The sequence below is a fragment of the Salvelinus alpinus genome, chromosome 30 (assembly GCF_045679555.1).
Source record: "Salvelinus alpinus chromosome 30, SLU_Salpinus.1, whole genome shotgun sequence".
NCBI classification, from domain to species: Eukaryota; Metazoa; Chordata; class Actinopteri; order Salmoniformes; family Salmonidae; genus Salvelinus; species Salvelinus alpinus.
Genome location: NC_092115.1, coordinates 43,385,213 through 43,399,817, shown reverse-complemented (window position 1 = coordinate 43,399,817; position 14,605 = coordinate 43,385,213). Strand labels below are relative to the sequence as shown.

Genomic DNA, 14,605 nt, shown 5'->3' with positions numbered 1-14,605 from the left:
ATAGTAAAAAGCTTTGGAGCACCTTAAATAAAATTTTGTGCAAAAAGGCAAATTCCGCACCATCATTCATTGAATCAGATGGCTCATTCATCACAAAACCCATTGATATTGCCAACTACTTTAATGATTTCTTTATTGGCAAGATTAGCAATCTTAGGCATGACATGCTAGAATCAACACTGACACTACACATTCAAGTATATCTGACCAAATTATGAAACACAAGCATTGCAATTTTGAGTGTGGAAGCGGTGAAGAAATGATTGTTGTCTATAAACAATGACAAACCACTGGGACATACGATATGACTGGCAGTTAATAGAATGTAAGAAAGAGCACATTTATCATCACATTGCTGTCAAGTTTCAACAGATGCTGGAATATGGAGTTATAGTAGTGTGATTCATCAGATAACATTTCTGATGGCACTAATATCACCCCATAACAGAAACCTCTCGGTTGTTTCACTGTTCCAAATGGATTCCAGCCCTAATGGATTTTAGGGTAATAATTACTGAAAACATAATTTCGCTCATGTTAAATAGTGCAACTTTCGTGTGGTGTCGCAAATCTAAGAATGTCGCTGAAAGAAAGACGGTTCTGCCGAGTTATTCGAGGAAGGCTCCACACCACTTTCTCGCTTGAGTATCTCACCGAAATATTTTCAGATCTTATTTTTGCTATTTTCGTAGCGTTAGCAACTATGTGTGTGTTTCCTCTCCCTGTTCGCTCCTCTCCCTGTAGGATTCACAGACACTTCCCACCCCCTGACTGCAACCCTTCTAATAGTGTACACTGCACACACAATTCATGTGGAATTACAGGTCTCGGGCAGCATTTGGAACTGCCGATCTGCGGTCAAGCACGCAGAGTTCACCTCAGCCTATGCTGCCCTTCAGTCCCTTGACGTTTTGGCCCTGACGGAGACATGGATCACCCCAGAGAACACTGCTAGTCCAGCTGCTCTTTATTAATCCGACTACGTTTTCTCTCATTGAGAAATGTGGTTGAAGCGGTGGTGGCACGGGTCGACTCATTTCTCCTGTGGAGATGATCTCTTTTATCCCTCTCTCACCTGTCCATCTCCTCATTTGAATTCCATGCGGTCACTGTAACTCGTCAACTTGAGCGTAACGTTGTCATCCATCGCTCACCAGGAGAAGGACCCGATCCCATGACGGGCATTGGCTAATAAGAATTGAGATATCTGAGAGAGCCATGTGAGTTAGAGGTGCTTCGGAGCACGCAGCTGAGAGAAAGGAATTAGAATTATTATTTTCAGCCCAAGGGCACAACGGCCACTGCCCGCAAAAGGCATTCATTTTTTTAGGGGGCATTACAGCCATGCAAAGGGGACGCCGCCGGGAAATTCGAGGCATTATCAAGTGCCTGTCAAAATGTGAATGAGAGACTGATGAAGTGTGTACAGCCTGCGCAAAAAAACAAAGCAGAGCTCATGCCTTTCATGCAACTTTTTTCAAATCATCATGCAGCCTTAGAATGTACAGTGGCAAGAAAAAGTATGTGAACCCTTTAGAATTACCTGGATTTCTGCATACATTTGTCACAGATGAAGATCAGATTCAATTTTAAGTCACAACAATAGAGAAACACAGTCTGCTTAAACTAATAACACACAAATAATTATACTTTTTAATGTCTTTGTTGAACACACTGTGTAAACATTCACGGTGCAGGGTGGGAAAAGTATGTGAACCCTTGGATTTAATAACTGGTTGACCCTTCTTTTTGTAGCAATAACCTTAACCAAACATTTTCTGTGGTTACGGATTAGACCTGCACAACGGTCAGGAGGAACTTTGGACCATTCCTCTTAACAAAACTGCAATATTCTTGGGATGTCTGGTGTGAACCGCTCTCGAGGTCATGCCACAGCATCTCAATTGGGTTGAGGTCTGGACTCTGACTGGGCCACTCCAGAAGGTGTATTTTCTTCTGTGAAAGCCATTCTGTTGTTGATTTACTTCTGTTTTTTGTCATTGTCCTGTTGCATCACCCAACTTCTGTTGAACTTCAATTGGCAGAGAGATAGCCTTACATTCTCCTGCAAAATGTCTTGATAAACTTGGGAATTCATTTTTCCGTCGATGATAGCAAACGGTCCAGGCCCTGAGGCAGCAAAGCAGCACAAACCATGGTGCTCCCTCCACCACACTTTACAGTGGGGATGAGGTTTTGATGTTGGTGTGCTGTGCCTTTTTTTCTCCATACATAGTGTTGTGTGTTCCTTCCAAACAACTCAACTGTAGTTTCATCTGTCCACAGATTATTTTGCCAGTAGCGCTGTGGAACATCCAGGTGCACTTTTGCAAACTTCAGATGTGCAGCAATAGTTTTTTTGGACAGCAGTGGCTTCTTCCGTGGTGTCCTCCCATGAACACCATTCTTGTTTAGTGTTTTACGTATCGTAGACTCGTCAACAGAGATGTTTGCATGTTCCAGAGATTTCTGTAAGTCTTTAGCTGACACTCTAGGATTCTTCTTAACCTCATTGAGCATTCTGCAATGTGCTCTTGCAGTCATCTTTGCAGGACGGACACTCCTAGGGAGAGTAGCAACAGTGCTGAACTTTCTCCATCTATAGACAACTTGTCTTACCGTGGACTGATGAACATCAAGGCTTTTAGAGATACTTTTGTAACCATTTCCAGCTTTAATCAAGTCAACAATTCGTAATCTTAGGTATTTTAAGATCTCTTTTGTTCAAGGCATGGTTCACATCAGGCAATGTTTCTTGTAAATAGCAAACTCACATTTTGTGAGTGTTTTTTTAAATCGGGCAGCGCAGCTCTAACCAACATCTCCAATCTCATCTCATTGACTGGACTCAAGGTTAGCTGACTTCTGACTCCAATTAGCTTTTGGAGAAGTCATTAGCCTAGGGGTTTACATACTTTTTCCAACCTACACTGGGAAAGCTTAAAATATATATTCAATATAGACAAGAAAAATACAATAATTTTTGTGCTATTAGTTTAAGCACAGTTTGTTTTCACTTAGACGAAGATCAGATCACATTTTATGACCAATTTATGCAGAAATCCAGGTAATTCCAAAGGGTTCACATACTTTTTCTTGACACTGTATTAAAAATCAAAACATATAGCCCAACGTTTGTATCATAACTTAGGTTGCATAAATAACTAAATTAAGCATATAGGAGGACCTGTTTCTTTGTTAACCACTCAACACAGAATATAACACAGAATGCTCACTCCCTCAAATCATTTGGAGAAGACTCTTGGTTGTATACTACCTGGCAGGGCGCTACTACCAGGTGACGTGGAGAGGATCTGTGTCTGCACCACGTACTCTCACTACTGGTGTCACCCAGGGCTCGGTTCTAGGCCCTCTCCTCTTCTCTATTCACACCAAGTCCCTTGGCTCTATCACTCAACTTTTCTCCTTCCCACCTTCTGACACCCATCTCTGTGTGTCTGGCAGATATCTCAACTTTCATATTGGCCCACCACCTCAAGCTCAAACAAGACGGAGCTGCTCTTCCTCCCGGGGAAGGCCTGCCTGCTCAAAGACCTCTCCGTCACGGTTGACAACTCCACAGTGTCGCACTCCTAGAGTGCAAAGAACCTTGGTGTGACCATGGACAACACCCGGTCATTCTCTGCAAACATCAAAGCAGTGACTCACTTCTGCAGGTTCATGCTCTACAACATCCGTGGAGTATGACAGTACCTCAAATCAAATCGTATTTGTCACATGCAGGTGTAGATGTTAGTGAAATTCTTACTTAACACTTATTTTTCTTACAACTGCATTGTTAGATAACACTTTTTTAATAATTAAATAGCAGCTGTAAAACAACAGTAGCGAGGCTATATACAGGGGGTACCGGTTCAGAGTCAATGTGAGGGGGCACAGGTTAGTTGAGGTAATTGAGGAAGTATGTACATGTAGAGTTAAAGTGACTATGCATAGATAACCAGAGAGTAGCAGAAGTGTAAAAGTGGGGGGGTGGTGGACAATGCAAATAGTCTGGGTAGCCATTTGATTAGCTGTTCAGTAGTCTTATGGCTTGGGGGTAGAAGCTGCTAAGAAGCCTCTTGGACCTAGACTTGGCACACCGGTACCGCTTTCCGTGCAGTAAAAGGGAGAACAGTCTAGGACTAGGGTGGCTGGAGTCTGACAATTTTTAGGGCCTTCCTCTGACACCGCCTGGTATAGAGGTCCTGGATGACAGGAAGCTTGGCCCCAGTGATGTACTGGGCCGTACGAACTACCCTCTGTAGTGCCTTGCAGTCGGAGGCCGAACAGTTGCCATACCAGGCAGTGATGCAACCAGTCAGGATGCTCTCGATGGTGCAACTGTAGAACTTTTTGAAGATCTGAGGACCCATGCCAAATCTCCTGAAGGGGGAATAGGCTTTGTCGTGCCCTCTTCATGACTGTCTTGGTGTGTTTGGACCATGATAGTTTGTTGGTGATGTGGACACCAAGGAACTTGAAGCTCTAAACCTGCTCAACTACAGCCCCTTCAATGAGAATGGGGGCGTGCTCTGTCTTGATCACGTTGAGAGAGAGAGAGGGTGTTGCCCTGGGCCCGCATGGCCAGGTCTCTGACCATCTCCCTATAGGCTGTCTCATCGTTGTCGGTGATCAGGCCTACCACTGTTGTGTCGTCGGCAAACTTAATGGATGGTGTTGGAGTCGTGCCTGGCCATACAGTCATGAGTGAACAGGGAGAACAGGAGGGGACTGAGCACACACCCCTGAGGGGCCCCCGTGTTGAGGATCAGCGTGGCAGGTGTGTTGTTACCTACCCTTATAACCTGGGGGCGGCCCGTCAGGAAGTCCAGGATCCAGATGCAGAGGGAGGTGTTTAGTTCCAGGGTCCTTAGCTTAGTGATGAGCTTTGAGGGCACTATGGTGTTGAACGCTGAGCTGTAGTCAATGAATAGCATTCTCACATAGGTGTTCCTTTTGTCCAGGTGGGAAAGGGCAGTGTGGAGTGCAATAGAGATTGCATCATCTGTGGATCTGTTGGGCGGTATGCAAATTGTGGTGGGTCTAGGGTTTCTGGGATAATGATGTTGATGTGAGCCATGACCAGCCTTTCAAAGCACTTCATGGCTACAGACGTGAGTACTACGGGTCGGTAGTCATTTAGGCAGGTTACCTTAGTGTCCTTGGGCACAGGGACTATGGTGGTCTGCTTGAAACATGTTGGTATTACAGGTTGAAAATGTCAGTGAAGACACTTGCCAGTTGGTCAGCGCATGCTTGGAGTACACTAAGTAATTTAGCTCGTCTGGTAGGCTCGTGTCACTGGGCAGCTCGCATCTGTGCTTCCCTTTGTAGTATGTAATAGTTTGCAAGCCCTGCCACATCCAACGAGTGTCGGAGCCGGTGTAGTACGATTCAATCTTAGTCCTGTAATGACGCTTTGCTATTTGATGGTTTGTTGGAGGGCATAGCAGGATATTTTATAAGCTTCCGGGTTAGAGTCCCGCACCTTGAAAGAGGCAGCTCTACCCTTTAGCTCAGGGTGGATGTTGCCTGTAATCCATGGCTTCTGGTTGGGGTATGTACGCTCAGTCACTGTGGGGACGACATCACTGATGCACTTATTGATGAAGCCAGTGACTGATGTGGTGTACTCCTCAATGCCATCGGAAGAATCCCAGAACATATTCCAGTCTGTGCTAGCAAAAGAGTCCTGTAGCTTAGTATCCGTGTCATCTGACCTCTTCTTTATTGACTGAGTCACGGGTGCTTCCTGCTTTAGTTTTTGCTTGTAAGCAGGAATCAGGAGGATAGAATTATGGTCAGATTTGCCAAATGGAGGGCGAGGGAGAGCTTTGTACGTGTCTCTGTGTGTGGAGTAAAGGTGGTCTAGATTTTTGTTTTCCTCTGGTTGCATATATTTAACATGCCGGTAGAAATGAGGTAAAACGGATTTAAATTTCCCTGCATTAAAGTCCCAGGCCACTAGGACCGCCGCCTCTGGCAGAGCGTTTCCTGTTTGCTTATGGCCGTATACAGCTCATTGAGTGCGGTCTTAGTGCCAGCATCGGTTTGTGGTGGTAAATGGACGGCTATGAAAAATATAAACTCTCTTGGTAAATAGTGTTCTCTACAGTTCGTCATGAGATACTCTACCTCAGGCGAGCAAAACCTTGAGACCTCCTTACTATTACATTTCGTGCACCAGCTGTTGTTTACAAATATACACAGACCATCACCCCTCGTCATACCGGAGGCGGCTGCTCTATTTTGCCAACGCAGCGTAAACCCTGCCAGCTGTACGGGATTTATGTCGTCGTTCAGCCATGACTCGGTGAAACATAACTTTAAAAAAATATTATGACCCGTTGGTAGGATATTTGTGATAGTTCGTCTATTTTGTTATCCAATGATTACCATCAGTCCTAGTAACCAGCGTACAGAGAGATTACCCACTGTCAGAAATAAAATAAATTACAAATAGCGTGAAAAAACACACCATAACACAATTGGTTAGGAGACCGTAAAACGGTAGCCATCTCTTCCGGCGCCATTTAAAAAAAAAAAACACACAGGAAGCAGCGTCGGTCCTAATCCAGGCACGTGTCCTCTCTCATCTGGACTACTGCAACTCACTGTTGGCTGAGCTCTTCACTTGTGTCATCAAACACCTGCAAATAATCCAGAACGCTGCAGCCGCCTGGTTTTCAACCTTCCCACGTTCTCTCATGTCGCCCTGCTCCTCCGCACACTCCACTGGCTCCCAGTCAAAGCTCGCATCCACTACAAGACCATGGTGTTTACCTACAGAACAGCAAGAGGAACTGTCCCTCCCTACCTTCAGGCTATGCTCAAACCCTACACCCCAACACGAGCGCTCCGTTCTGCCACCTCTGGTCTCTTGGCCCTCCCACCCCTACAAGAGGCCAGCTCCCACTCAGCCCAGTCCAAGCTCTTCTCTGTCCTGGCACCCCAATGGTGGAACAGCAGTCCCTGCCCATCTTCCCAAAACATCTGAAACCCTACCTCTTCAAACAGTATCTTAAATAATCCTCCTCTTCACCTCAACCCCCTCAAAAAATGTAAATTATGAACTAGCACTTGACCTCCCTTTTCTAGAGCTGACTCTAATAATAGCTACTTAATTGAGGAAACATGTATTTTCTATACTTGTGATATGTGGTTGTCCCAACTAGCCATCCATAGATGAATGCACTAAGTCGCTCTGGAGCATTCTCTAAAAGAGTTAAAAAATATATGTTTTTAAATAACTATTTTCCTGAAATTCTACAATATGGGACAATATGATATCTGAGTAACAAAACAAATCGGGGCACGTGTCCTTTGTGCACGGTGCAGTGCATTCGGAAAGTATTCAGACCCCTTGACTTTTTCCACATATTACGTTAAACTGAAATATCACATTTACACAAGTACTCAGACCATTTAAAATCAGTACTTTGTTGAAGCACCTTTGGCAGCGATTACAGCCTTGAGTCCTCTTGGATATGACATTACAAGCTTGGAACACCTTTATTTGTGGAGATTCTCCCCTTCTTCTCTGCAGATCCTCTCAAGCTCTGTCAGGTTGGATGGGGAGCGCCACTGCCCAGTTATTTCAGGTCTCTCCAGAGATGTTAGATCGGGTTCAAGTCCGGGCTCTGGCTGGGCCAATCAAGAATATTTAGAGACTTGTCCCGAAGCCACACCAGCATTGTCTTGGCTGTGCGCTTAGGGTCGTTGTCCTGTTGGAAGGTGATCCTTCAACCCAGTCTGAGGTCCAGAGCGCTCTGGAGCAGGTTTTTAATCAACAAACTATCTGTACTTTGCTCCTTTCCCTCAATCCTGACTAGTCTCCCAGGCCCTGCCACTGAAAATCCTCCCCACAGCATGATGCTGCCACTACCATGCTTCACCGTAGGGATCGTGCCTAGATTCCTCCAGACGTGACGCTTGGCATTCAGGTCAAAGAGTTCAATCTTGGTTTCATCAGACCAGAGCATCTTGTTTCTCATGGTCTGAGTCCCTTATGTGCGTATTGGCACACTCCAAATGGGCTGTCATGTGCCTTTTCCTGAGGAGTGGCTTCCGTCTGGCTACTGTGGTACCTTATATAGATAGGTGTGTGCATTTCCAAATCATGTCCAATTAATTGAACTTACCACAGGTGGACTCCAATCAAGTTGTAGAAACATCTCAAGGATGATCAATGGAAACAAGATGCACTTGAGCTCAATTTTCAGTCTCAGAGCAAAGGGTTTGAATACTTACGTGAATAGTGTATTTCTAAAAACCTGTGTTTGCTTTGTCATTATGGAGTATTGTGGAAAAAGTCAAGGGGTCTAAATTCTTTCCGAATGCACTGTATATACATAGGTAGATGGACACCACTTCAAATTAGTGGATTCGGCTGCCACGAGCCACACCGTTGCTGACAGGTGTATAAAATCGACCACCCAGCCATGCAATGTTCATAGACACACATTGGCAGTAGAAAAGCATTACTGAAGTGCTCAGTGACTTTCAAATTGGATAGGATGCCACCTTTCCAACAAGTCAGTTTATCAAATTTCTGCCCTGCGAGAGCTGCCCCGGTCAACTGTAAGTGCTGTTGTGAAGTGGAAACGTCTAGGAGCAACAACGGCTCAGCCGCAAAGTAGCAGGCCACACAAGCTCACAGAACGGGACCGCTGAGTGCTGAAGCTCGTAAAAAATAGTCTGTCCTCAGCTGCAACACTCACTACCGACTTCCAAACTGCCTCTGGAAGCAACGTCAGCACAAAAACTGTTCATCGGGAGCTACATGAAATGGGTGCACACGGCCAAGCAGCCGCACACAAGCATAAGATCACCATGCGCAATGCCAAGCGTCTGCTGGAGTGGTGTAAAGCTCGCCGCCATTGCTCTGAAGTGATGAATCTGGGTTTGGCGTACGCCAGGAGAATGCTACCTGCCCAGATGCATAGTGCCAACTGTAAAGTTTGGTGGAGGAGGAATAATGGTCTGGGGCTGTTTTTCATGGTTCAGGCTAGGCAACTTAGTTCCAGTGAAGGGAAATCTTAATGCTACAGCGTACAATGACATTCTAGACGATTCTGTGCTTCCGTTTGAGGAATGCCCTCTCCTGTTTCAGCGTGGCAATGCCCACTTGCACGAAGCGCGGCCCATACAGAAATGGTTTGTCTAGATCGTTGTGGAAGAACTTGCCTGGCCTGCACAAAGCCCTGACCTCCACCCCATCGAACACCTTTTGAAATTAATGAACAATTTTATGCTTAAATGTATTGAGTCAGCAAGTATTCAACCCCTTCCTTGCATGGACTCACTCTGTGTGTAATAGTGTTTATTACACACAGAGTAATACACCCACTCACTACAAAGAAACATGAGTCCTTCCTAAAAAGGCATCCTGGCTCAGTCTACTTTCCACCAGGCACTGGGAGACGAATGAACCTTTCAGCAGGACAATAACAGCTAGAAAACCTGGAACCTCTCTTTCTCAAATTATCTGCCGAAATTGTTGCAACCCCTATTACTAGCCTGTTCAACCTCTCTTTTGTATCATCGGAGATCCCTAAAGATTGGAAAGCTGCCGCGGTCATCCCTCTCTTCAAAGGGGGAGACACTCTAGACCCAAACTGTTACAGACCTATATTCATCCTGCCTTTCTAAAGTCTTCGAAAGCCAAGTTAACAAACAGATCACCGACCATTTCGAATCCCACCGTATCTTCTCCGCTATGCAATCTGGTTTCCGAGCTGGTCATGGGTGCACCTCAGCCACACTCAAGGTGCTAAATGATATAACCACCATCGATAAAAGACAGTACTGTGCAGCCGTCTTCATTGACCTGGCCAAGGCTTTCGACTCTGCCAATCACCGCATTCTTATTGGCAGACTCAATAGCCTTGGTTTCTCAAATGACTGCCTCGCCTGGTTCACCAACTACTTCTCAGATAGAGTTCAGTGTGTCAAATCGGAGGGCCTGTTGTCCGGGCCTCTGGCAGTCTCTATGGGGGTGCTACAGGGTTCAATTCTCAGGCCGACTCTTTTCTCTGCATATATCAATGATGTCGCTCTTGCTGCTGGTGATTCTCTGATCCACTTCCACGCAGACGACACCATTCTGTATACCTCTGGCACTTCTTTAGACACTGTGTTAACTAACCTCCAAACGAGCTTCGGTGCCATACAACACTTCTTCCGTGGCCTCCAACTGCTCTTAAACGCTAGTAAAAATAAATGCATGCTCTTCAAGCGATTGCTGCCCGCAACCGCCCGCCCGACTAGCATCACTACCCTGGACGGTTCTGACTTAGAATATGTGCACAACTACAAATACCTAGGTGTCTGGTTAGACTGTAAACTCTTCTTCCAGACTCACATTAAGCATCTCCAATCCAAAATTACATCTAGAATCTGCTTCCTATTTCGCAACAAAGCCTCCTTCACTCATGCTGCCAAACATACCCTCGTAAAACTGACTATCCAACTGATCCTTGACTTTGGCGATGTCATTTACAAAATAGCCTCCAACCCTCTACTCAACAATTTGGATGCAGTCTATCACAGTGCCATCCGTTTTGTCACCAAAGCCCCATATACTACCCACCACTGCGACCTATATGCTCTCGTTGGCTGGCCCTAGCTTCATATTCGTCGCCAAACCAACTGGCTCCAGGTCATTTATAAGTCTTTGCTAGGTAAAGCCCTGCCTTATCTCAGATCACTGGTCACCATAGCAACACCCACCAGTAGCACGCACTCCAGCAGGTATATTTCACTGGTCTCTGCTGCCAATGACTGGAACGAATTGCAAAAATCACTGAAGATGGAAACTTACATCTCCCTCACTAACTTTAAGCATCAGCTGTCAGAGCAGGTTACCGATCACTGCACCTGTAGACAGCCCATCTGTAAATAGCCCACACAACTACCTAACTTCTCTTTCGCAACCCAGTATCTCGACTTGCACATCATCATCTGCACATCTATCACTCGTGTTAATGCTAAATTGTAATTATTTCGCCACTATGGCCTATTTATTACCTTACCTCCCTAATCTTACTACATTTGCACACACTGTACATAGATTTTATATTGTGTTATTGACTGTACGTTCGTTTATCTGATGTGGCCAATTGTTGTTTTTAATCGAACTGCTGTGTTTTATCTTGGCCAGGTCGCAGTTGTAAATGAGAACTTGTCTCAACTGGACTACCTGGTTAAATAAAGGTGAAATTAAAAAATAACCTAAAACAGAGGGCCAAATCTACACTGGAGTTGTCGACCAAGACAGTGAATGTTACAGTTTTGACTTAAATCTACTTGAAAATCTATGGCAAGGCCTGAAAATGGTTGTCTAGCAATGATCAACAATCAATTTGACAGGACAAATGTTGCACAATCCAGGTGTGGAAAGCTCTTAAGAGACTTACCCAGAAAGACTCACAGCTGTAATTGCTGCCAAAAGTGTACTGACTCAGGGGTGTGAATACTTACGTAAATTAGATATTTCTGCATTTCATTTCCAAATAAATAAGCAACAAAACCATGTTTTCACTTAGTCATTATAGCGTATTGTGTGTAGATGGGTGAGAAAATCTATTTAATACATTTTGAATTCAGGCTGTAACAACAAAATGTGGAATAAGTCGAGGGGTGTGAATAATTTCTGAAGGCACTATGTTTTTCTGGGGGGAGGGGCCCTAAGCGTCGGCTTATGTCGCTTAAGCCCAGGGTCGGCCCTGAGTGCACTACTTTGGACCAGAGCCCTATGGTCAAAAGTAGTGCACTATGTAGGGAGCAGGCTAGCATTTGGGATACACGATTCTCTTTCGAAACACATGACCACCTGGGGGCAAGGCCGCAATTCGACAGAGTTCTACAACTTTTTTTGCTAATGTGTTTTAATGCATGAGTGAGCGAATGAGGGATTGCATTTCGCTAATGGATTAAATTAAGAATGACAGACTTGTAAACACATAACACGTATGCTTTTTTTCTGGCAGAAAACTAGTCATTACATTTGCTGTCCACATCATGTCATTTCATATCTTGAAAAAAATTCAATAGGATCAGATTAAAATAATGCTTCTGAAAGAAGAGGTAAATTCATACTCAATCTTGGAGTTTAGATTTAATTGAAGCAGGGTACACAGCAACAAAGAAAACTGGTAGGGAGATTGACAAATCATTATACTTCATACCGGTGCAGTTAACTTTTTAACAGTACAAAAATAAAGATTCTATATTTTCACCACAAAAGCAATTGTGGCAAATTATTTTGAGTCAAAGAGTAAAGAAAGCATAGAAATAAACTAGTGAGAATATATATTGCCTCTATTCATGTTTATGGCATATAAAACTTTACACTTAAGGTATCTAAATCACACTGTATGCTACAGAACAATGAATTTGTTAGTCCAGTGATATGGCTCTCTGGGTAACTCTGCAGTTAAGCTAATTTGCCATTGAAAAGGCAGCAAACATTTCAGAACAGGAATGTGCTTTACAATAGCCCAAATGGTATCAACTGCCCCAGAAACACAAAAAAATGACTCTACTTTTAAATACATCGTTAGCTGTGCATATGAGAAAATTTTCTAAAAAATCTGAGGATACAGTATGCCTTGTCATTAGAAAATATAGTAGAGACAGTAATCATGTATCAAATCATAGCATACATTCTTGCTCACACAAAAACAATCATGTTAGCGAGTAACAGAGTGTTCTGGTTGGGATATTGTGGAAGCTAGGGGGTACACACTTACATTTGCCATACAAAAACAAATATTTTTAACAGGTAGAATGAAAGAAAGGCTTAGCAGTCTTGAGCACAGAGCGTATACTGGGTTTATATTTGCACTTCGTGAGAGATGCAACATCAAATTTCGAAACATATTTACCATATTTAAGCAGTGAATACAGAAAATTGGGAGAGCATCCATTTGAAAACTACACAAACAATCCTTATTCAACAAATATACTTAAATACCCATGTAGATAAGGATACATACATAACAAGATTAAATCAGACTCATAATAATAACCCCACTCTCCAACAGATCATTTTGACAAGCATTTATTATACTTAGGCTTAAACCTAAGATTTCTAATGTAGGAATAAGAACTCATTTGTCAACATATTTGTCTGCAAACCGAAATGAGATATTGCACCTCCCTGAACAGAAAACAAAACAATAACACAGAAGAATAACAGGATTAAATAAGAAATTAGACACCATACCAGGAATTTAGTACAAAAGAAAACCTTTTTTTCCAACAATAATACATTACATTTCAATCTCTCAACAACAAAAAAATTCTACGTAAAAACACAAATCATCACAAGCACAAACACATGCTTAAAAACATAGTTCACAAAAACAAAACTGTCATTATACTCAATACTCAAGACTGCTAAGCCAATACCATTTTATTGCTAAAACTGGACAAAATAGATTATACTGCATTTTGTTCAAAGCCACACCGATACATTTTAAGTTCAAGTTTGATCAAAAAAAAAAAGAAAGTTATATTCTCAAGACCAGAGGGTATTCCAAATTGCCCAGTAAAATATCCGTTTTTAGGTAAAAAAATAAAAGAAAATAAGAAAAAGAAAAGAAATAGATTTTCGTTAATAATTTTTGTTATTCTATAGCTAGTGCATTACAAAAAGGAAAGGTAAGCCGCAAAGTGTTGAAAATATACTTTAGAAACCTCAATAGTACTGTTAATAGTTCTGTTTTCATCATCTCAATGATTCCAAAATCTTCATAAGATGGGCGTCCACTCTAATGCTCCTGAAAGATATTACAAAGAGGAAAATGTTATGTAGTTTACCATGCATTCATTCATGCAACAGCACACACCAATACACGCATGCCTGTAAAATGTTCAAGACTTGGCTTTAACATATACAGTGCCTTCAGAAAGTACTCCGACCCAATTTTCAGGCGACCCAAGAGGAAATGCTGGCATTACAGAGGCAAGAGGGGGGGGGGGGGGGGGGGGTCCTGGTGAGATTAAGGCAAAAAAGGAAAACCGGCCACCTCTTTCCCTCCATTCTACTGGCGAATGTAGTCACTCGACAATAAGATGGATGACCTCGGATTGTGGATTTGCTAACAACGGGACTCTCGAAACTGCAATTTTCTTTGCTTTTCTAAAACATGGTTCTCGGACAAAGATACCCCCATGGCTATCCAACTCACTGGATTCTCCATTCACAGGGTGGACAGGACAGCGGAGTCGGGGAAATCGAGGCGGGGAGGGGTTTGCCTCCACATCAACTCCAAGTGGTGTGCTAACTCCAGTGCGGTGGAAGTGTCGCCCCACTGTTTACCGGTCTTGGAATACCTGATGGTCAAATGCCGACCCTTCTACCTCCCGAGGGAGTTTACAGCTCTTATCGTGACTGCTGTATTCCACCAGGATAAGAGAAATAACAAGCTGGCACTTAACGAACTGAACAAAGCCATAAACAAGAAAGAAAACCTACACTGCCGTTCAAAAGTTTGGGGTCACTTAGAAAGGTCCTTGTTTTGGAAGAAAAGCAATTTTTTTGTCCATTAAAATTAGAGGTCGACCAATTAATTAGGGCCGATTTCAAGTTTTCATA

General features: G+C 43.4%; 1 protein-coding gene across 3 annotated transcripts in view; it reads right to left on the bottom strand.

The window, feature by feature from the left end:
- Positions 1-12,091: 12,091 nt before the first annotated feature.
- The window catches only part of LOC139560217 (far upstream element-binding protein 3-like), a 62,051-nt gene continuing 59,537 nt past the window's right edge, over positions 12,092-14,605 (bottom strand). For 2 of the 3 annotated variants that reach the window (XM_071376782.1, XM_071376783.1), the window contains one exon: positions 12,092-13,787. In XM_071376782.1, the coding sequence (XP_071232883.1) occupies positions 13,779-13,787 (9 nt within the window). In that variant the 3' untranslated portion in view covers positions 12,092-13,778. The remainder of the gene's footprint in view (positions 13,788-14,605) is intronic. The other variant, XM_071376784.1, reaches the window with a different exon arrangement.